We start from the raw sequence: 25,173 nt of genomic DNA on the forward strand, positions 1-25,173 counted from the left end.
TACCTCTATTGTACCTACTCTAGTGCTTAGTAGTGCTTGTTACATAGTAAGACTGTAAGCTCATTTTAAGCAGGGAATGTGTCTACTGACTCTGCTGTATTGTACCCTCCCAAGCACCTAGTACAGCATTCAGCATACAGAATATGTACAATAAATGCCATTGACTGAGAGCTTAAATAGAACAATCATTATTAAATCACACTGCTTACTTGGAACAGTTCAGAATCACACTGATCAAACCAGGCCTGATGTTGTCTGGTGTCCATAACCACAAATGGTCAGTCAGTCAATCACATTTATTGAGCGCTTACTGAGTGCAGAATACTGTACTAAGTGCTTGGGAGAATACACGATAATATAAATGGACACATTCCCTGCCCACAACAAGCTTACAGTCTAGAAGGGGATTGCTTAGTAGACCATACCTTATGGGCACCAAAACTTCTAATATAATCATAATTTCACAGACTTTGAATATTAGAAGAGAGAAAAATCTGGACAAAGGTCAGGGACTGCTTTAGTTGATGAAAGAAAAAGAATGTGAATATGGCACAGAATGACTTTCAGTATTTCAATTCGGTTTCCTGTGACAGTCCTTATGAAGAGAAAAAGACTGAAAATCCATAAGAGAATTCTTCATCTGATCTTCCCATCATCAAGGATGGCTATTAAAGTGTGACAACTTCACTATTAAATGTGACAGAGAGCAGTCTTAACAAGCTACTTTGTCAAACCATGGATTGCAATTCTGATTAGTAAAATAAAAAATATAAAATCCTAATACGAAATCTGAAATTGACGATAAAGGGAAGGACAAATCCATATGCCTTTTCCTATTAAGCTTTATTCACAAGTGTAAGATTACATTTGCTATATTAAGAATGTCATCACGTTAGTGGTTCAACACTGACGACTAGTGGACAAACACATTTTTGGTTTTCTACTGAAAAATTCTCCTTTTAAGATAGTTTTCAGTTTCAAGGAGTCAAAGATGGATGTCAATTAAAGGAGAAAAGCTGAATTTCAAATATTTTGATATGAATAATGAAAGATCGATTAGAATAACTACAACTGACAAAAATTAAAGTTTTACCAGTTCAAAATGAAAATTTAAAAAGTTTCCATCTCCCCAAAGTTCTTTGCCAGACAATTCTTATGGGTTACACAGTCTGTGCTATGCAGAACCGTTAAAAATAAAACCGTACTCGACTTCCCTAAAGTGATCTTTGTCGAAGGCTCATGGATCTTCCACTATCTGTTTTATTCACAGAGCTGTGTCTAATTTGGCACTGTGTCTAATTAACATTTATTAGAGGCCCTTAACTTTAACTTACTTCACTGGAGTCTGTTCCATTCTGAAATAGAACTGTTTAAAAAGATGTTTGAGTACACACTATACATTTAAAAACCTGAATATTGATCACCTTTGGAATGCTGGTAATTCAAAACAGTAAGGTCAAGGTCACAAATTATGATTGTTAAGTGTTTACTATGTGCCAAACACTGCTTTAAGTGCTGGGATAGGTACAAGGTAATTAGGTTAGACACAGTCCCTGAACCACATGGGGCTCACAACCTAAGTACTTTTTGCATAAATGCTTGATCATTTTTATCATAGTTGGTTAACACTACTTAAATTTCTTAAGAAAACTACAGGACCTAATTAAATTCTCTGGTCTGTTAACAAGGCATAAAACTACTAGAATTTTTATCTTTATTTTTTAAACTCCACCCTCCTCATCCCAGAATGTCACAACCTTGGCATCATCTTCTATCTCTCACTGTTTAAACTCCATTGCTAAATCCTGATGCTTTTCTCTCGTATTTCTCAGTTCCACTCCAAAGCCCACCAACTTAATTCAAGTTCTCCTCACCTCCCAATTAGACTACTCCATCAGTCTCCTCATTGGTCACCATGGCTACAGTCTTTCCCCACTTCAATCTATGCTACACTCTACTTTCCTGATCACCTTTCTAAAATGCCATTCTACACCCATATCATTACACACCTCAGAAACCTCCAGGGGCTACACATATCCTTCCACATCAAGTAGGAACTCCATTCTTGGTTTCAATGATCCCCGCCATCTCTCTCTCACTTGCGTATCTGCTCTCTTGCTACTCCCTCCTTGTCACTCTTGGCTCACTTTCAACTCAGCATCTCAGCATCTTGTCTTCCTTCACAAACCACCTCCTTCACTTTTTTTTATGGTATTTATTCAGCATTTACTAAGTGTCAGGTACCAAACTAAGTGGTGGGGTAGATAATAATAATTAAGGTATTTGTTAAGCACTTACTTTGTGCCAAGCACTGTTCTAAGCACTGGGCTAGATATAAGGTAATCGGCTTGTCCCAAATGGGGCTCATAGTGTTAATCCCGAAGCCGGGGAGGAAAACCCAGGTCCTTTGATTCCTAAACCCATGCTCTTGCCCCTAGGCCACGCTGCTTCTCTAGATACAAGCTAGTCAGGCTAGACACAGTCCATGTCACACATGGGGTTCACAGAATTAATCCCCAATTTACAGATCAGGTAACGGAGACACAGAGAAGTGAAGCGACTTGCCCAAGGTCACACAGCAGACAACTGGAGGATTCGGGATTAGAACCCAGCTCTTTCTGACTCCGAGGCCTGTGCTTTATCCACTAGGCCATACTGCTTCAGTTTTGACAACCCCAGCATGCTTTCCCTCTCTCAATCCTGCAACCTTGGCATTGTCCTCTTGCCTCTCTCTTTCAGCCTGCAAATTCGGTCAGTCACCAACACCCATCAGTTCTCTTCACACCATCTCTAGAATCCACTGATTCCTCTCCATGCCCACTGTCATTCTGTTGGTCCAAGCACTAGTCTCAGCACATCTCAATTCTTGCATCAATCTCCTCTTAGCCCAACTTAGCTCCAGCTTCTCCCTGCTCTGGTCCATACTCCACTTTGCTGCCTGTATCTTTTCTCTATCATTCTGCACAGACCTGTCTAGCGCGGCAGACCTCCATAGGTTGCTCCTCCATCTTCACATTAAAGCAGGAACTCCTCACATCAGCTTTAATGCACTCCTTCCCGACTCCCTATTCTTGCTCCTTTCCCAGGACCCAGCCTGCACACTTTTCTCCTCTCATAGCAACCTAGTCACCAGGACTCACTTTAACTTCCTAGCCATCTATATCTTGCTCCTGCCCTCCCTTCTGCCTAGAACGTCTTTCAATCAATCACCAATCATTATGGGAGCAGCCTGGATTAGTGAATAGAGCATGGGCCTGGGAGTCAATAGGTCATGGGTTCTAATCCTGGCTCCGCCACCTGTCGGCTGCATGACTTTGGGCAAGTCACTTCACTTCTTTGTGCCTCATTTACCTCACCTGTAAAATGAGGATTGAGACAGTGAGCCCCACATGGAACAGGGACCGTGTCCAACTCAATTTGCTTGTTTCCACCCCAGCACTTAGTACAATGTCTGGCACAGAGTAAGCACTTTATACCATTATTATTATTATAGTATTTTAATGAGGTTTTTACTGTGGGAGGAGCTCTGTGCTAATTGCTTGGGAGATACAGTACAGTTCGTATACATGACTCTGCTAAGTCACTGGGAAAGTACAATACAGTTGGTAGATGCAGGCAAGAAACTCATTTGAACATCATTTCAAGTGTATGTAACATACCAGCACACAGCATACCAGTATGTAATCCAGCACAGGGGACAGAGAAGGAAGTGACCAATAACACACTGCCTTCCAGGTGGGGCTCACACAAACTGCAGAAGGTTAAACGTGAGCCCGAGTGTAGGATTGGTGTTTTTTTTTGACCAGGAGCTCTGGGTCCCACTGTTCCTGCCCATCTAGACTGTAAGCTCAGTGTGGGCAGGAAATATGTCTGTTACATTGCTATACTGTACTCTCCCAAGCATTGAGTACAGTGTTCTGCACACAGTAAGCGCTTAATAAATAAAACTGACTGACTGAGTCTGGGTGCCAGACTCTTGGGTCCTTATTGATGTTCTACTGCACTCTTCCAAGCGCTTAGTACACTGCTCTGCCCAGAGTAAGCAGTTCAGTAAATACAAGTGACTGATTGACTGAGAAGGTTCTGCAGGGACCCAGACAACAAACTCAGTTTTATTCACATAATGGGTATTGCTTGCTGTTGGATTAGTGCTCAGAAGAGGATCTGGGAAACGTATGGACCCATGGCTAATACGTTTCTCCCATCCTGCCCAACCATTTCCAAATGAAACATTAGTATAATAACACCTGTACACATATAATAACTGTTTGTATACTATCTCTTCCTTTTAATATTAAAAAATGAGTATTTTTTTTTCCAGAAATTGACCTCAAGAGCAGTTTTTAGCCATTTACTTGAGGGATGGAGCAAAAAAAAATCAGCCTAAATTAATCCTCTCCAGCTTCCAGTGCAGTGTATAATCCACAACCACCTTTAAAAACCGTATAGGTCACTACTTATATTGAAGTGACAAAATACGAAATTAAATACTGCTTATCACAATGATCCCCTATTGCACAGTCAGAGATTGGATTCCAAATCACAGCTCAAGCTCTTAGTCAAATTGACAATTACAATGCAAATATTCAGTGTCCCTGGTTTCTCATTTATAGAGGGAAAATGGTCTCGCTCCGCTTCTCTTTTTATACATTCTCCAAAGACACGACAGAAGAAGAAGAAATTCCTCTCATTTTCTCCCACAAAACCGAACAATCATCTTCTCTGCACTATTCTTGTAGCTCTCAGGAGACTAAAGCCCTTTGATATTTCTTTGGTTCGAAAGGCGAGTGTGCAGAGATGGTTATTAACTATTATTAAATAGTTCAAACCTTCCTTAAAACATGCCCTACACAATTCCACATTTCACCGTAACTATCAACCTGCACTTGAACTCTGAAATTAACACTTGTAACCTATGTGCTGGAGTCACAAAGTAAATCTTGGGGGTAGCAGCCTGACTGTTTGCATTGAGGAGAACCCCAAGGCACAAGGAATTGACTGATGTGTGGAAGTATTCTGACACTACCAGAAACAATCACTTTCCATATAAAGCCCACATGATTTTACCTAAACCAGTCGGGCACGAAGAAAAAGGCTTTTCACATACCTCCTGCAGCTGTAAGGATATATGGCCCAGTTGATCTTGGCGTTTTTCCACCAAATGTCTTTCAGTACGCATCTCTCTTTCTATTTCCTGAAGACGCCTCTCGACCCGTTCAGAGACCTTTACATCAGTAAAGAGGAACAGTGATATTTTGAGATCACTAGGTGAAAAGAGTAAAACACAGTGTATATGACAAATGTGCTACTGAATCTAGGTACATGGAATTCATGGAATTATTGTTTACGACTATCAAAAAGTGATCAATAAAGACAATATTCAAAGGCAAAGGAAATAAGGGATAAAGGGTTCTGATGGGCTCTATGAAGCACTTATTTTAATAGCCTTCTCCAAACCCAGGTCTCAGGTGCAGTAACTGATGTTCAAACTATAGAAGTGTGAGGGTCCATTTTGTAAGAGTACTGTCAATGGAATCCACAAGGAAAGGGCTCCCTCTAGTGAGCCAATGGAATTTAATGTGCAGTGAAGATTAATAACGAATTGCTGCACAGTAAATTTGTTAAGTTTTATTTATAATTCTGCCATAGCACAAAGTGGCAAATAATGACCCTGGGATGCTACTCGTTGATTTCCTCTCTGGCCATCTGCTAAAACTAAGACAGCTGTAAAACAGTGTCAGACTGCAAAATTGGAAAACTAACACAAAATTATTTATGCTCCAAATAATAATCGTGGTATTTGTTTAGCATTTACGCTGTGTCAAGCACTATGTTAAGCACTGGGGCAGATGCAATACAATCAGATCATACACAATCCCTGTCCCATATGGGGCTCACTGTCTAAGGGAGGAGAAAAATGGTATTTAATCCCCATTTTACAGATGAGGAAACTGAGGAAGAGAAAAGTTAAGTGATCAGCCCAAGATCACAAGCAGACAAGTGGCAGAGCTGTGATTAGAACTCAAGTCTGCTGACTCACAGTCCTGTGCTCTTACAAATAGGCTATGCTGCTTCTCTAAAATAAACATCAAAGGCTATTTTTTCCTCTCATTCAAGCATTTACTGCAAGTGTGCAAATCCAGTTCCACTGCACCAGCAAAATTTCTATAGCCTCCTACACAACACTGATGCTCCTTGATGCCCAGTAAAATGACTTTCTGAATTTGCTTAGGCTTTTACACAGGAGAAATATATCAAAAGCTGGGTTCCAAGATGCCCAACTCCTCATGATTTTATCAAGTTAAAAAAAAAGTAAAAGCCAAATTATTCCTCAAAAACTAAAATTAAAAGTAATTCTATAACTAATATGGCAAAAGTAACCACCACACTTTAGAGCTCAAACGTCAAAATCTAGAGTAATGAAAATTATAGGAAGCAGTTTTTATGGTGATGACTATTTCTACATTATTCAGAGGAAATTCAAGGTTTGAACATCTAGTTGCTATACTTCCTTTTCATTCTGTTCAACTTTTGGCCAACTTTAAATAAAAGAAATGCAACAAAATAACTTCAAAATGCATCTAAAAAGGTAACAATATCTCATTTTAATGCTACTAGTCACAATCTTTATAAACCATAAAAGCGACAGTAGGAGCATCACTTTCGAATGTGTCATGGAAGCAAAGTGCAATTTTTAAAAAAAGAGCAAAACCAGAACAAGCCCAAACCAGAAAGGCCACGGGAGACAGCATGGCCTAATGGAAAGTGTTACAGGCCTGGGTTCTAATCCCAGCTCCGTCACTGGTTTGCTGTGGGACCTTGGACAAGTCACTACTTCTCTGCGCTTCCATTTCCTTATCTGTAAAATGGGGATTAACTTCTACTCTCTCCTTATACTGTGAGCCCCATAAGGGACAGGGACTGTATCCAACCTGATTATCTTGTACCTACTTCAGTGTTCAATACAGAACTTGGAACACAGTAAGTCCTTAATAAATACCATTTTAAAAAAGCCCCACAGACTAGAGGTAAGAAATAGTAATAGGCTATTAAAGTTCTTGATTAGTTCCACAAGAGGAGGGTGTCTTCTGAATCTCATCAAAATTCAAGTAGTCAGTCTAGTGCTCAAATGTTGACCCAGTAGACAAAACTATTTACATCTTGGCTATTATGCTTTTCCCTGTCACCATATACCCTGAATTTGAATAACACTTATCTTCCAAAACATTTTCACATTACCGATTTCATTTTCTGTCTCCACATTATCATTGTACTGGAGGGAAGGACAGATACTGTTGCCCACATTTTTCATAAGGAAGCAGATCCAAAGAGCTTAAGTGACTAGCATCAGGGCGATAGCAGGGGTGGAACCAGAACTCAGGTTCTCCGGCTTGCAGGTCTGCCCTCTTTCCATTCAACCACACTGCCTCATTTTATATAGTACTATCAAGAGGGGTATTTGTTGCATAGTTACAACCCAGAAAAAAAGGTTTAGATCATCTTTAGAGCAGCTACATGGCTACAAGGCACTTCCCTCCTATCGTAGTCCTGATGGCAAGGATTTGAATTCAGGTAGATGTTTTTCAGTATTATGTCAGATTACTTCTTAAATATGAGGGGTACAAGCAGACAGTTAACTTATTATACAAATACTGGAAGCACAACGGTGCTATTGCTAAGGAGTTGAGAGTTCTGGAAGAGATTAAAAAATAAGAGGAACACAAGCATTGTTACTCAAATATAAACACAGTATTAACTGAGAAGCAGTGCGGCCTAGTGGAAAAAGCACAGGCCTGGGAATCAGAGGATCTGGGTTCTTATCCCAGCTCTGCCAAATGCTTGCTGTGTGACTTTGGGCAAGTCACTTAACTTCTCTTACCTCAGTTCTCCTGTTCTCCTTCCTACTTAAACTGTGAGTCCCACAATGGGACAGGGGACTGTGTCCAATTTAATTCACTTTTATCTACCCTAGCGCTTAGAACAGTGTTTGACAGAAAGTAAGCACTTAAACACCATTTAAAAAAATTGAACTCTTCAAAGTCCATGTGGGTTCCATACCCACAAAAATGGAAACATTATTTACTGGCAGGCACTGCAACTTTCTTTGCAGACTATAATAATCTCAGATAATTGGGATTTAAACCGTAACTCAGATACTGACATGAAGCTGAACCTGATAGCCTAATTTTGATTCTCCAGTGACACTTCAAGCACTTTCAGTACAGAAAATTTAACTAGCACCTAAATAACAAGGATTATTTTCCAGAAAGCGCTTGCCTGCTGCCCCATGCAATGTATTTCCAAAACACAGCCAAATGAGAACTATTTTTAAAAAACCCTAGGCATTACAGTACTTGTTTCTACCAGGATCTTATATTACATCAATTATGCTGACTTATGGTAAACAAAAGCATCAGATCTGCACATAATTTACATGCAGGACAAAATAAAACAACAGAAAACAATAAAAGCAAAACAATGTCAAAGTGAGTATTTAATGAAATGCAATTAAATATAAACAAAGTGGGCAATCACTTTTATTGGATTAATCTACAAAAGCAGCATTCCATTTATTGGATTTTGTTCTAGCTTTTCAATATATTTATTCCTGAGCATTTAAACAAGAACTGCTGATTCATCAACATTCATTTAAAATAAATGCTCCTTATATATCCTGCTGTTATATTCTGCCAAATAACTAGATTATCCTCAATGCAAAGTGGAATCGGAATTGGGGGCGATAGGGGGAGCTATTAGTGAAAAACCCTTCTAGAAACACATTCATTTTTAAGTTGAGACTCTTCTGAAGAAACTTGGAATGCCTTTCCCTGAATGATTAAATTTAATACTCATTTATGGCTTACTCATTTGGATAAAATTCAAGGCAATTAGGAAACTGAAATTCCCCTTGTGATGATTAGCCTATGCAATATTGATGAATTATACAAAAAATTAAGTGCTCATTAAAAAAATTATTTACCACCATGCTACACATCAAATTTTCATTTCTAAACGAGTCTGAAGGTGCACAGTCCATTAAAAAAAGTCACTAATCAAACTTTAGAATGGCTGATAGGAAGCGACATTTCACTGGGAAAAAAAAACTGTTTTGCACAAGCATTCAGAATATATTTCAGTGACTGCAGCCTCTTCCAAACAATGCACTAAAACAACCAAACTACATCTTCATCTCTGACAACCTGTAGTCATGAATTAACAAACACAATACAGAATGTAAGCTATAAAATGCCCATGTGGATTTCAGTTTGGAATGAATCAGTTATAAAGCCCATTTCAAGCTTTTGTATATATTGGAAGCTAACCTCAAATTTCACCTTGCTTTTGGAGAGCATGTTTATGCTCCTACAACTGGATTTTCCAGATTTGTACAAGGACAATGGTAATTTAAAAATATAAATGCCATAAGTGCCCCCTCTAGACTGTAAGCAAGCTCTGTCACTGAAAGCAGTGACAGAATCTTTAGAAAAAACTGTGGCTTCCCACCATGGACATTCCCTCTACAATCTTAATTGTCCCTCTAGAAACTCATTTGATATGGCTAATGTGTGAATTTACCCCCAGATTTATCCAGAACCCACTCATATTTTCTGTCTGCACAACATCTTGGGGTAGCATTCTACAGCCATACACCCCACTGCATCAAGTTGCTTTGTTTTGCTTGTTCTGAACCAACCACCTTGAAGCTACAACAGATGCCCTTCTCACCATGGTTAGGGGGCTGGGGGAGGGGCTGATGTGGACGCAACCATTCTTTGTTTACCCTTTTCATGCCGTACATGATTCTCTAGACTTCCATCACATCCCCTTGTCTTTCCCACTCAAAGACACCTAATCTAGTCAGTTTACCCTCAAAGAGGAGGACCTCCATTCCTCTCATTACCTTGGGTATCATTTTCTGTCCTTTCTCTACCCCCAATTATTGTTCGCTTCCTAAAATGGAATGATCATCACATGGTATTCTAGGTGCCAGGGTTTTACGTAGGGACCTAACTAGGCCTTTTATTTTCTATCCCTTTGCAGATGGAGACCCGTTTTGGGCTGGTTTACTCTGGATGCACCCTCCAGCTTATTTCTCCAAGAAAATTGTTTCCAAATGAAAAGTACTCACCATTTCTTGTCTCTCAGATTCTTCAAGTTTCTCAGACAATTCTTCCAAACTCTTTTTTGTTTCTGCATCCAATCTTAAAGAAAAAAAGAAAAATGACACTGAAAATACTATTACCACTAGCTTAAACACCCACACACGTATACAATAATTACTTTCCTCGAATTTTTTGAAAATTTTCTGCATTCCCTATCTGTTATAGCTGTTACCCTGCTATTTAAACTCCCAAAATAATCTGTTCTGCCAACAAATGAGATCTTTAACTAAACTTAGTGAATAAGCACTAGCAAGTTAGACAACTTATCTCCTTGCCAGAAATGTATTTTACATTAGTAGAGTGAATTTCTACTATCCACTCTGCCAGTGTCTCTACCTGAGCTATTAAAGTAGTTCACTCTTTAGTTCTTTTTGAACTTCAGTTTTACAATTTTTTCCTCCAAAATAAGGATACTACTTCCTGCCAACTGATGGCTCCAAAGCCATGTGCATGTGTGTGTGTGTTCTCCTTTCAATTTTTTTTTTTAAATAGCACTATAGAATTTTCTGAACTGAAAGAACAGTATCCTGGAATGTGGACAGCTGGTTCAATTAGTCCCTCAAACTACCAGCAGATAGGTTTTAACCATGTATAACTTTAATAATCTGCCACAACAGTCAGTGTGCTATTCATGAAATGTTTTAAAGCCTTCTGCATAAACTTTGTATGGAAACCATTTTAAAGCCTCATGATTAAGCTTTCTTCCCTCTGCCACTTCAAGGTGAAAAGAGTTGCATTAACGTACTAAAATGATCTTTTAAAAATAGCATGAGATCCTTTTTGCCCAATGTTAACCTGCTAAATTCTGCATTAAAGTGTTCAAATTTTTTCTCCTATTAATAAATGATGAGTTTCTTAAGGGACATTACGACTTTGCTAATAAGTCTGTGCACGTCGATTACATGGTCTATTTTATTACTCAAACAAATTTCTGCCTTGGGTGAAAAATGTATTCTGCTTATACCGGTTTCTTCTTGAAAGCTCCCTGCTGAGATCCTCTCCTAAGCGAACCTGTTCACTGCTGAGGTCTCGGAGGGACTGATGTAAGGAATGAAGCTGCAAAAGGAAACCAAAAAAAAAGAATACAGTAATCAGTTTAGGAGAGCTTTTGATTTCTTCTATGTAGATTTTCTGAAGGGAAGAATAAATTTTGCCCAGTCTAATAACACTCTAATCAATAAAAGCCACCCAAGAGAAAGCATAATCTAGTCACCAAGTGCTTCAAGAAAATGTGTTTTTTTTTCCAAAAGAAGGAAGCTTCAGAGGAACACAGGCAAAGCGGGACTTGCATTAGTCAATAATACAAACCCATATATAGGCCAGCAGGCAATATCAGGAAAAATGGAACAAAATGGACATGAAAATGACTTCAATAAAAACAAATGCACCTCATAACTAAGACCATTTTCAACTTCTTATTTCAGATCCTGCGGTTTACTGCTGCTGCTGCAAAAGCTACTCTTTGCTCTAACATTTACCTGAGTCAAGAGATCCAGCTAGATTTGATTCAGGGAAGGAAATAATAATAAAACAATTGGGAAGGACAGTGCTGGGAACAGGAAACAGTTGAGCCACATTTTTTCCCCCCATGGTCACTTAAAAATATAATTTGGTACTCCTTAAAGTTCAAATATCTAATTCACGCTAAAGCTGTTACAAGACAATAATGGAGGACAGGGAAAGGTTGGGAGGGATGGGGGGGGGAGGGGTGGTTCCTAATCTTTTGTTTGCTGTTACCTCCTGGGCCAAATGCCCTCACTCACGTGACAACCTCAGCGAAGCAGCTAAAGATAAATTTAGAGCTCATAGGACTGTCAAAGCAAAGGATCTGTCACAGCCTCTGACTGTCCCTTCATCTAAATTCAAGGGATGGCTGTCTCAGGGAAGTTTGAAGAGAAAGAGTCTGGATCTGGCATTGGGTGGAAAGTTTCCCGGAGCTTCAATCATTATTATGAGGGAAGAGATCCTCTTTCTCCCTTTTAGGAGATGAGAAACTAAGCTTTCCCTAGGGGCAGCACAGTTAAGGAGACCAACCGGTCCCCCTAGGCCCTGACAATCACCCAACAATCAGAAGAACCTTAATGTTGGGGTATCAAGTGGCCCACTTAAAGTTGATGAAGGAATTTATCAGTTGGCACAGCACAGAAAATTGCACATTTGGATGGGCTTTCAGGAAAGGGAAGCATTTGAGCGATGAGAGATGACACAAGTGACAGACACACAGTGAGCACTTTACAAATGCCTTAAAAATAGAAAAAAACCATAAGCATCCATTTTAAATGCACACTCTAATACCACTAATACCCTGGTATAAATGAGTTGAACCAAGTTTTCTCTCACTGTCTAGAAAATTCATGTCTGTGATAATGCCTTCCATCAAAGTCATGGTAATCTGGATCATAGATGGTCTTGCCTAGAGTGGTCAGAAGCTCAAGGATTATTTGCACCATTCGGCAAAGAAATGCTTTCGTTTTGAAGCTTGTTAAATATACCATTTCTTTTTCCCATGTGGCTTTAACAATTCACCCTCTAGACTATTAGAGACCATTCTGAATCAGCATCTCTGCATTCTTTCCCAACTCCCTATATGGTGCAAGCACTTAGTGGTTGAGTCTCCCGCTTAAACAATAGACACATCTCTGTCCCAGGACTCTGAGATGAAAAATCTGTTTGATCAAATTGATTGAGGGAACAGTGGTTTGCAAAGTCACTTGTGTTTTAGGGCTTTTTTTAATGATATTTGTTAAGCTCTTGCTATGTGTCAATCACTCTTCTAAGAACTGGGGTAGGTACAAGCTAATTAGGTTGTACACAATCCCTGTCCTGCATAGTGCTCACAGTCTAAGTACGAGGAAGAACAGTTATTTTATCCCCATTTTACAGTTGAGGAAACTGAGACACAGATAAGTGACAAGTCTAAGGTAACACAGCAAGCAATTGGCTAAGATGGGATGAGAACCTAGTCCTTCTGACTCCCAGGACTGTGCTCTCTTCACTAGGCCACTCTGCTGTCCCTGTCCACGCCAGCTATGTTTCCACTGGGCCACGGTGTACAAAAAGCAAGTTGGTGGGAAGGTTAGCATGCAGCATGGTCTAATGGAAAGAATACAGGCCTGTGACCTTGGGCAAGTCTCTTTACTTCTCTGGGCCTCAGTTACCTCATCTGTAAAATGGGGATTAAGACTGCGAGCCTTATGTGGGTCACAGGGACTGTGTACAACCTGATTAGCTTGTATCTACCCTAGAGACTAGTATAGTGCCTGGCCCGTAGTAAGCGCTCAATACCATTTTTTTTTCAAGTGCCAACACAAGGTTTTTTACATGTAGGATCTACCTGCAGCCGAAGTAACTGCAGCAGAGTGCTGATGGTCTTTGTGGAGCTACAAATCAGTGGGTGGCTGTCTTAGGAACCTGTCCACACCACAAAACGCCCCAAGGTCAGTCTTCTATCACTAATGTCACCACTGATGACATAAGCCTCATGTCCTTCCTCTTCTCAGACCAGGGCTGGATCTATAGTCTCCTGACGGCCAGAGCTATGCTCTTTCCACTGCAATAATAACAGTGCTAACAACTTAATAAATGCAATTGATTAAACAGCCACTGGGGCCCATTTTGTTGACAAGTCTTTTTAGATAAGGAATTGTGAATTTGGGTGGGAAGTCTTTACTGGTACATAATACCTGATCAAAATCTTCTTCCTCATCGATGAACCGGACACTACTAGATCTAGATCGTCGCCGCCTGGGCCCCTGTGCATCTCCACTGTCCCTGAGAGGGGATGTTGGTGGGAAGCGGCAGCTGTCTTAATGCAGAAAGTAGGAGTTAGAAAATTGCTATGTGAGGAAAACAACCATCAAATTTACCTATCCAATGCAAAGATACATAAGCACCCACACCCAATCTCCTATTGGCCAATATTCCTTATTCATTTCCTGTAAAAATGACAAACCATACAAGAGAGCTCCCAATTTTTGCTCTAAAAGTAAAAAGGGATCCAAAATAAAGATAGCACAAAGAAAAAGTAAAAAAGAATGTCCTGAATAAGTCCCCATTGATGGCATTTCTAAATAAGCAAAATGATTCCTGAATAGCTTCCTTGTTTGAAACAAAGTAAGCTTTACCAGAGCAACAATCTTTCCAGGAAAATGGTATCAATGGCTTCTCTGGAGGGTGACCTCAACAATACATAGAGCCATGGTTTAGTTGCAAGGAAATGTCCTCTGCTGTGCTCAGGTTTACAAACCACTTCAGTCATTTATAGAAAATATATTGATCTGAGATAGTAAGAACAACCCCATCAGACACATTACATAAAGCAAGGCAAAACATTATTGCATTTTACTGAATTTCAGTTCTGGGCAACTGGAAATTAAAGAAGGCTAATTATACCTTTATTTTTCTGATCATGAGCTCTCTGAGAGATAGGGACCATGACTTATTCCCAACGCCTTTCCCAATACTTAGCAAAGTGCACAGCACACAGTAAGCACTTAATACTATTACTACCCTAATAGTCCATTAGCTAGGAAATAGGCCATTTGCTAGGAAATACCCAATAGCATATTGAGTGCCTTTGATTATAATCCTGCATTTGAAATGTAACCTGGACACCAGAGCCAAAATATTCCCATGTGCTATGTATCAGATATTCTTTACTGACCAGATATTTTGCCAACCCAATTCCCAACTTTTTACCGTGATTTTTAAGTACTCGACTGTACGTGTGACACCTAAGGCATCACATTATCTGAAAGGTTTCCCAAAAAAATCTTTTGCCAAGTGTGAAAAAAACAACCCACAGGGTGGAGACGTCATTTTACGGTCCTTGAAATTTGTTGGTATGTGATCCATTGGCCCATTTTTAACACTCTCTTTCAATGCTCAAATAAATGCTATCACGTCACCGGACAATAAATTCACTCTGCATGAGACTTAATCCAGTTTTTTGCCTTAGCATGATAATGCTTAATTTGAGAGTCTAGAGCTCTTAGATTTTTACCTGTTGCTGCTCCGCCATCAAGGTCACTTATATACAAACTTGAAAGAGATGCACTTCTTGCTCTGGAGTTTCTCAAGAGACGCTGACTCCTTAATTGGTCTATGGATTGCTCCAAAGTCTCCTTTAACTGCAGTTAAGAAAGACATTAAAAAGTGGGAAGTTTTTATTCATTAAATGATATCCAAGTACAGAAGGATTAGGATAATGAGAAAGGGTTAAAAACATATTGATACACATTTCTATCATTTGGGACAAAATGAACCACAGAAAGGTTTTCAAATTCAAGTTATTCAATGAAATATTAGTATAGTGACAAGGGAATACTGAAAATCCAAAATCGGGACAAATGACCAGTAAATATTTTCAATCTGAATGTTGTTCAGAAGGGTATTTTTTTTTCCTTCAACGAGTGTTATTTGCCTTATTTGTTGCCATTCTAGGTACTTAGAATAAAAACCTGGTTGCATGCTTTTGGCTCTAAACCTACGGGAGCAGGGAGCAGGTAATTTCCCAACTATGTATTACCTCCCAAACTCTATAGAGCTATGTAATGATGCTGATAACAATAGTGTACAAGGAAAATTAATTGTTTCTGAATGGCAACTGGCATATTGTAACCATTCAAATAATGAACCTGGAACTTCAGGATTCAGGTAATGAACCTGGAACTTCAAGATTCAGGCTCTTAGGTCTGAGTTGGTTTGGTGGAAGAGATGGGGCACCACCACTCTCCCCTCTTACCCCTCATCTATCTTTCTTCTCACCTGGGGGGAGGAAGGCAGGGGGAGGTCTCCCCTAAGCCCTCATTTCCCCTGTGTGTCCTCCCTTCTATGTCACCTCTGCACTTAGCCTTGAACCCCTTAAGCACTTGATATTCTCCCTGCCCTCCAGCCCAACAGCTCTTACAATAATAATAATAATAATGATGATATTTGTTAAGCACTTCTGAACATATGAATATATCCTTATATGCTGCTATTCCCCCACTCTGTCATCGATTTGGATGTGTCTCCTACCCAATAGACTGTAAGCTTCTTGTAGGCTGGTATGGTATCTACCAACTCTATTGTATTGTACTTTCTAAATTGGTTAGTATAGTGCTCTGCACACAGTAAGCGCTCAATAAATACCACTTATTCATTGATGGATAGAGGAATGAGAAAGGAAAAGGAGGCATGGTGCTGGCAGCAATTCTGGGCTTCAGCTGGGTCCTCTTGGTAAATTGCCTCAGTTACACAGGTACATTGGGTCAGGTAAGTGTCCTTCCACGTCCCCTGCTCCATCCCACCCAGCCCATGCGAGGTTGATATGGTCCAAAGGCAGCTCCTATGGCTGTAGCTCCTAGCTTTCTACTTGGGGCATTGCCTAGAAGCTGACTTGAAATTGGTGAAGACCAAGGTAATCCAACTAATTAAGCATTCTTGAGTTTATCAAATGGACACCCAAATTTTCACTGGGGCATTTTGTTCTTCCTCACTGGACCTTACAATAAGAAGGCAATATAATTTATCGTCTTTCATAATCAAAGGTATGTACTGAGTGCTTACTGTGTCCAGAGCACTATACTGAGCTCTTGAAGTGAATATGAGAAACATGAATTCCTTGAGGGCAGAAACCATGTCTACTAACTCAATTGAATTCTCCCAACCACTTAGAACAATTCTCTGCCAAGATTAGGTGCTTAATAATTACTACTGATTAAAACAATACTAATGGCCTTGTCATTTCCTTTGCACAGAAATATAAATAGCCATAACTGTACAACAAAAACCCCATTGTCATGCTCTGTCTGAAATATTTTCTCTCACCTTAAAATCTTAAGCCTGAGTCAGAGAGGAGGAAAATAGTTTGTCCAAAGCCCATGAAGCAATTTAGCAGAGGCTGCAAATGTTTCACAAAACCCAATAGTAATGATTAGGGGGGTTGATAACTCTTAAAAACAATGCAGCCCAGAAAAGCAAAAGAGTTTCTGTTTGAGACTGTATTGGCACCAAGTGGCATCTTCTTCGGGAGGAAGGGAGATAGTGAGCTTCTCATTGTCCTAGGATTCAGCCTAATCAATACCTGCTACAATCAAATTGGTGCTAGATATTGGGTATGACTCATGAGATTCAGACCATAAAAGGCACTTTTCTACATAAAAATTATTCTCTAACAACAAGCCCACGACAGCAAGTGTCAGTAGCAAGACAACAATGAGAAGATGCTCTGTGTTCAACTTTGTTTCAGTGAAGTTAAAAACACCTTACATCCTTGGAGGAAATGAAGTTGCATTACGGTGAGAGGAGAGGTTTTATCTGAATTGAAATTTGAAGAGGAGGAAGCAACCAAGGACCAAGTTTTAGGAGGGCCAGTGAGTTTATTTCATCCAATTGCAGTAGAAATGTCAAAAATGGGAGAGAAAAGTGAAAAGAAAATAAACATATATGATGGCATAACTTGGTCAGAATCTCCCAAACTCTGTCCCAATCACTAAAGCAAATGCAATGTTGGCCACTAAGGCAGAAACAGCAATGACTGACTTGAATCTGCAGAAGTTATGGTGATGCTTGCAGAGTCCTAGCAAGAATTCTGGGAGGCCTGTTCAGAATCAGGTTCTCATTTGAGGCCATATCAACAAAGACTACTATGCTTCTGCTACTACTACTACGCAACCACTGATTTATTGTTTTTAATGATATTTGTTAAGCGTTTACTATGGGTCAGGCACTAAGCACTGGAGTATATACAAGTTAATCGGGTTGGATGACACAGTCCATGTCTCTCCTGGGACTTAGAGTCTTCAACAGGGGACTCACAGTCTTAATCACCATTTTACAGATGAGGTAACAGACTCAGAAAAGTGAAATAACTTCATCAAGGTCATCCAGCAGATACTTGGAGGAGCCTGGATTAGAATCCAGGTTCTTCTGATTCCCAGGCTCATGCTCTATACACTAGGTTGTGTTGCCTCAATTGACTGTAAATTTATTATGAGCAGGGAACATATCTGCCTATTCTCTTGTGTTTCCCAAGCGTTCTGAACAGTGCTCTGCACATAAGCGCTCAATAAATACCAATGGTCTGCACATAAGTGCTCAATAAATACCAATGACTGATTGATATACTATCAAACTCCTCCCTGGATTTCAGCTGTGGTGACTGAGCTAAACACACAAATTACAAAAGAGAATAGAAAGGGGTACAGCAGTTTCTCCCCATCTTAGGGTCTCACCTGGAGAGTTTCCAGTATTCTACCAGTTTCGACTACGGGAGGGAGAGTCAAGCAGAGACATAACCATTCCATTCTTAGCTTGAGTAGTGACTAGCCAGTGGAAGGCAATTTGCTACAAGGAAAAAACTCACCTGTGTCGGGCAGTAGAGGCACAGGAGAGAGTCAAGTGTAGAGACTCAAGCTGAATGCGCGGAAGGAGGCAATGGTAAACCACGTCCTTATTTTTTTTACCAAGAAAACTCTATGGATACACTACCAGAATGATTGCAGATGCAGGTAGAATATTCTGGGAGAGATATGTCCATGGTGTCACTATGGGTCAGAGGCGACTCAACAGCATAAGACAAGACAGCAGATTCTATTCTTACTATTTTTGCCACTGCTGCTTATCAATCACTATGGTGTAAATAATGTCAACTTAGTAATTGGTCCCCTTCAGTTCCCCTATCCTCCCCGCCGTCCATGCCACCCCCGCCCCATTCCTTCTATCCCCAAACCAAGCAGGGATAATTCAGCTACTTCCAAATAAAGGTAAATCTATTCATAAGATGCAAAACAGTTTCCTACATCTAATCTCCAAGAGGCACAATGGTTGATGGCAAAAGTGAAGAATTTCTCCCTAGCTCCTCATCCAGTCATTACTAAAGTTCTACAATATTTTACAGCACTAACACAGAATATTCCTTCAAACATCATGAGGGTATCTTAAACTATAAAAACTAATCATACCCGCTGCTCCTTACCAGCTCATTTTGTACCAGGAAAAAATACTTGCCTGGCTTTGTAATTAAATCACACAAACAAAAATCACATTGAAATGGCCTATAAACAAAGGCAATTAAAATCAGTCAATCGCATTTGTTGAGTGCTTACCATGTGCAGAGCACTGTACTAAGTACTTGGGAGAGTGTAATACAACCTGATTAGCAGACACATTCCCTGACCATAATTCCCTAAAAGAGGGTTGCAAAAACAAGTAATTTGGCAACAAGGTAAATTTTAGATTCAGGATGACTACACCCAGTAATCAGTCAATTTTATTGAGTGCTTACTGTGTGCAGAGCACTGTACTAAGCACTTTGCAGAGTACAATATAACAGAGTTGGTAGACTCATTCCCTTGTCCACAACAAGCTTACAAATACACACACCGATTAGCAGCAACCTTGGTCAAAAATTATCCATGCTGTGCTAAAGCATTTCTTAAATATAGCATGTTTTTTTAAAAAAACAATTTAGGCAGTTAAATGCAGATCATATTCATTCAACCTCTCGACCTTAGGAGCCATATTAGGTATAATGAAGCACAGAACTGGAAAATATTTAAATTCTAAATATTTAGAAACTGGGAAAATTGGGAATCCTAGCGCTACACTTAGACTTTCCACTAGCTTTGGATAGATAGCATCAGTGATGATGTGGGCCAAGTTTCTTAAAGCATTTTAGATTTGCAACCTACAAGTTATAAAAAAAATCGACATTTATAAATTGAAACAGGACCAATCACAACTCAGTTCAAAGTACCCCAATGATGTTTACATAAGGAAAGCAAAGAGCTTATGCTTACAAGAATCTAGAGCCATACAGCATTTAAAGGCAAGATTTGAAGTTATTTCAAAATGCTTGCTCCTGACCTCAGTGTCATCTTTGGGGACCTTGGTTTATTTAAATATATTTTCCTTGGCTTTCTTCACTGCATGTTTCTGCACATTATGCCAATTTTGGTCTGGCAGCAGACAGCAAGAGAGATTGGATGTAAAGTTAATTTGCAGACAATATTTTGGATTCTTGCAGTCTATTTTACCTCTTAAAAGAAAAAATTGATGTCTTATGAAATCAAACAAGAGTGGAAAAAATACGATTTGCAGGATTTTTTTTGTACTCCATCTGTTGCAAAACTGCAGTCAACAGTGTTTGCTATTTACATAAAAAAAATTCAGCCACTCCTGTAGTTTTGCCTAAATCTTCATCCATAGGCTGATGGATTGAAGCATAAATCCATAATTTCCTTCCTGAAATGTAGAAACCTCCTCCCCCATAATGAAAGACCTTTGTTTCATTAAAATAAAAGTTTGTCGGTTTTCATATACGGTCTCTGCATACACTCTAGTAAGGTGTTTCATATGCTAGGTGACATTCTTGACAGAGCCCACATTTTGAAAAACCTGTGCAGCAATATAGTTTTTACATCTCATTTGTTTGTCTATAACATTCCTTCTGACAACAGTTCACTTTCTATCCAGACCAATACAAAAATCTCACAAGAACATGCCCTAAGAACGTTCTAAACAAAGTTTGAAACGAAAACACGCATTAAGGGAGAGCTGACTGTGGCACACTTTAATAATCACACAATCATTTTTAAGGTAATTCAAAAACACCTCAAACAGCAGAATATTTTGAAGGTCACTGAACGCTAAAACTTACATGAAATAAAAAGGGTATTAAAAGGAGACATCCAAAATACACACATCTAACGATCTCAAAATAAGCATGGTTAATTAAATATGTGTCTTGATAGCAAAAGTACTTTGAATGACCTGATTGCTACTATCACTTTCAGCAAGGCCACTGAAAGGGAGAACTAGTGAATTCAAAGGGAAACTCTAAAGGGGTTTTCAGATTGTCAGGCCCAATTACAGAAAACCTTGATTATCAAGCATGTGCAACTGTAGAAATTGCAACTCCACTTAAGTGCATTTATTGAACACTTACTATAGATAGAGCTCTCTACTAAGCGCTTGGGAGAATATAAGGCAGTTTGTAGTCACGTCCCTGCCCACAAGGTGCTTAAGTCTAGAGTCTACAGTCTAAAATTTTCACTTTCATTAGACTTCATTAGATTTGACTATCATTAGATTATTTTTTCAGTCTCATAAATTGCACTATCCAAAACTTTGATGTTAATGACTTTGTTTACTTATGTTTTAGCTAGGTATTGACTAAAAATGTGTTAAAACTTTAGGCTGAACTTGTGAACAAAAACAAAAAAAAGAGAAACACAGCCCTGTCAGGTGTTTCCTCTAAGAGAAGAATGGATGACCTCTGGGAACTTATTCCTTCAATCAATCGTATTTATTGAGTGCTTAATTCATCTATAGCACTGTATTAAGTCCTTGGAGAATACAATACAACAGAATTAGCAGACAAATTCCCTGCCCATAACTAGTGGATTTACAATCCAGTCTGTGAGAAAGAACCCTGGTCTAACCCCACATCACCCTCAGTTGTGGGCAGGCAAACAGGAGTCTCAACATCCCTGGTGAACAAGGTGACTAACCAGTAAGTTCTAAGGCTCAATCATATTTATGGAGTGCTTATTGTGAGAGAACACTGTACTAAGCACCTAGGAGAGTATGATAAAACAGAGTTAGCAGACAGGTTCTCGGCCCACAATGAGCTTACAGTCTAGAGGGGGAGACAGACATCAAAAAAAAAAAAATCAGTTATGGATGTGTCCATAAGTGCTGTGGATGGACGGTGGGGTGAATAGAGGGGGTAAGTGCAAATGACACTCAAGATTCTTCCCACCCTACCTTACCACACCCAGAGTGACCACATAGAGAATGTCATGATAGAGATCCGCCAAGAATACATCTTCAAGCCTATAACTTCACGCATTACATGGGTGGAAAGTACTCAAGACCATAAAGCTTAACGATAAAAAAAATTCCTCTGAAGTTCACACTCCAGATGGCATTGTCCAGCTGCTCAAAAGAGAAACTCTACCAAAAGTATTTAATTAGATTAAAAGTGCTCTATTAGGGTCATTCTCTAAAGTCTCATTCTACATTACTAGGTTTCAGCCCATCTTTACTTTTAAAATGAATTTGTTTTCTAATTTGAATCAAGAGTACTATATATAGTTTTAACATCCAACATTAGGCACTTTTGTCTCCTCATGAGCAGCCCAGATTGCCTTTGCAGAGTGCATTTAATTTTTATGTTTAATATTCATTCCTTGAGGGAATTTCAGTTTTCTATCATTAACGCAAGGGCACAAAATGTTCCTTTAGAGATAGAAACATACCATTTTTAAGTGCTCTGAAAAAGACTGGCGGCTTATCAGCCAGGTTTTATAATATGGAAGAATTTTAAACAGAATGATTGAAATAATCGCAACCAAGACTCTCAGGTACATTTTGTAATGGTGTTTACTATGTGCCAAGCACTGTACTAAGCACTGGGGTAGATATGAGTTAATCAGGTTGGACACTGTCCATGTCCCACATGGGGCTCACAGTTTTAATCCCCATTTTACAGATGAAGTAAGTGAGGCACTGAGAAGTGAAGTGATTTCCCCAGGGTCATACAGCAGACACGTGGCAGAGCCGGGATAATGTCTTTGAAGGCCCGAAAGGCTTCTTCACGGAATGAAGTGGCTGATGAACAGTTTAATCTTTCTTTGTTCTGAGGATAACCTGGATAGGGCTATATCAAAAGCATACCACTGACTGACTGATAAGAACCTAAATACTAGCAGTAGTTACGATGATAACCTACAACTTTGTTGTATTGTACTCTCGCAAGTACTTAGTATGCATTCATTCGATCACGTTTATTAAGCACTCACTGTGTACAGAGCCCAGTACTAAGTGCTTGGGAGAGTAAAGTATAACAATAAACAGGCACATTCCCTGTCCACAACAAGTTTACAGTCTAGAGGGGAAATGCAATATTCCACACACAGTAAGCACTCAGGAAATACCGCTGACTGATAGTCTGATCTGCTCTATATAAAGGAGGGCAGCTGCTAGTGTATTCAATAAGAATCTTGCCATTTCTTTGCTCTACTCATTCTCTGCCCCAGAAAACACCCAGAAGCTGGTTCTAGAACAGTAGCTTCCAAAATGCTCTCAATCTTTGTAGATAACAAAATATATCCTGGATGCCAAATATAAATCTAAAGTTAATTCCTACAAGATTCAGCTCTCCAGTTATGAGTTACTCCAAAGCCTGTAATTTCTTTCAAATAATGTTGCAACCAGTTTGTCTCAAATACTTCTAGAAGGATTGATGGAATCACAGTAGATTTTTAGGAAATAGCTGGGGGTATATATATATATATATATATTATATATATATATATATATATATACGGTCATTTTTTTTTAAGTTCCTGACACTGAAATTGTTTGCTTTTTTTTTTTTAATTCACATAACATAAAATTTGAATACCTTTTCCATGCTTGGGAAAAGATATGGTAAACTGTTGGAAACCCTCAAACCCTTGGGTCAATAAAGGAGTCAGAGAACTTGGATTCTAATATCAGCTTCACCACTTGCCTGCTGTGTGATCTTGGGCAAATCATTTAACTTGCCTTTGCCTCAATTTCCTCATATGCAAAATGGGGATTAAATATCAGTCTCCCTCCTACTTAGACTGTGACCCCCTCATGGGACAGAGACTATTTTTATCATTATTATTATTATTATTGGTAAAGTGCTTTCTATTTGCCAGGCACTGTACTAGGCGCTGGGGTAGGTACAAGCTAATCAGGTTGGCTATAATTCATGTCCCACATGGGGCTCACAGTATTAATTCCCATTTTATAGATGAGATAAGTGAAGCACAGAGAAGTTAAGTGATTTGCCCAAGGTCACAGAGCAGCAGGCAAGTAGCATAGCCGGGATTAGAACTCTGGTACTTGTGACTCCCAGGTCTGTGCACTATCCACTACGTCACACTGCTTCTTGCTGCATAGCTGATCTGATGATCTTGGACCTAACCTAGCACCTACTACAGTGCTTGGCACATTCTACGCATTTAAATACTATTATCATTGTTATTGATATACCTTTTCCATTGGGTAGAGAGTGCTTATAGCTAAAAACAGTCTATTCCTCTGCCTTTCATGCATTTCTATGCAAAAATCACTTCACATAATGTGGAGGCTGACTTTACCATTTTATCAGGTAATTTGAAGCAATGGGCAGTGCTAGGATATAAATATTACATTAATTTCAATGTATCCCAGGCTTTTAATAGGACGTAGATGTCTGCTTTTAATACTTGGAGTTACTCCTGAAGGCCACCATAGCTTAGGTTGATATAAATGGGGAATTACCCACATGACTCAAGCATTTTGGCACAAAGAACATGAAGGGGGAAAAAAAAGACAGTAACATGACCCAGGATCTCCCCTGTCATTGGAGGACCTGGTTCTATGGGGGCAGACAGAGACCTTTCTCCCACAGCCAGCCTAGAAAAAAATGAGACCTACACAGTCACAAGAGGCATAAAGGAAAATCCTGCTTTAACACATTTAAAAAGTTGCAACAGTATCTTGGAATTCAGAATTGACCATAAAGGACTATATTTTCCATTTACATTTGTGCTTATGTTTAGTTTTTCTTTGGTATCTATTAAGTGCTTACTATGTGCCAGGCACAGTACTGGGCGCTGAAGTATACACAAATTAATCAGATTGGACGCAGTCCCTGTCCCACATGGGACTAACAGTCTTAATCCCCATTTTATAGATGAGGGAATCGAGGCACAGGGAAGTTAAGTGATTTACCCAAGGTCACAGCAGACAAGTGGTGGAGCCGGAATTAGAACTCAGTTCCTTCTGACTCCCAGGCCTGTCCTCTTTAATGTTGGTATTTACTTATTATTTAATGTTGGTATTTATTAAGCGCTTACTATGTGCAGAACACTGTTCTAAGCACTGGGGTAGATACAGGGTCATCAGGTTGTCCCACGTGAGGCTCACAGTTAATCCCCATTTTACAGATGAGGTAACTGAGGCACAGAGAAATTAAATGACTTGCCCACAGTCACATAGCTGACTA

The 25,173-nt window shown here is 39.4% G+C and overlaps 1 protein-coding gene across 3 annotated transcripts in view; it reads right to left on the bottom strand.

Annotated features, from left to right (window-relative positions):
• The window catches only part of CEP128 (centrosomal protein 128), a 453,487-nt gene that overhangs the window by 400,552 nt on the left and 27,762 nt on the right, over positions 1–25,173 (bottom strand). For all 3 annotated transcript variants that reach the window (XM_039911721.1, XM_039911722.1, XM_039911724.1), the window contains exons 6-10: positions 15,166–15,292; positions 13,847–13,968; positions 11,128–11,219; positions 10,130–10,202; positions 5,108–5,224 (exon numbers count right to left, since the gene is read on the bottom strand). In XM_039911721.1, coding sequence (XP_039767655.1) covers positions 5,108–5,224; positions 10,130–10,202; positions 11,128–11,219; positions 13,847–13,968; positions 15,166–15,292 — 531 coding nt within the window. The remainder of the gene's footprint in view (positions 1–5,107; positions 5,225–10,129; positions 10,203–11,127; positions 11,220–13,846; positions 13,969–15,165; positions 15,293–25,173) is intronic.

The sequence above is a fragment of the Ornithorhynchus anatinus genome, chromosome 1 (assembly GCF_004115215.2).
Source record: "Ornithorhynchus anatinus isolate Pmale09 chromosome 1, mOrnAna1.pri.v4, whole genome shotgun sequence".
Taxonomy (NCBI): Eukaryota; Metazoa; Chordata; class Mammalia; order Monotremata; family Ornithorhynchidae; genus Ornithorhynchus; species Ornithorhynchus anatinus.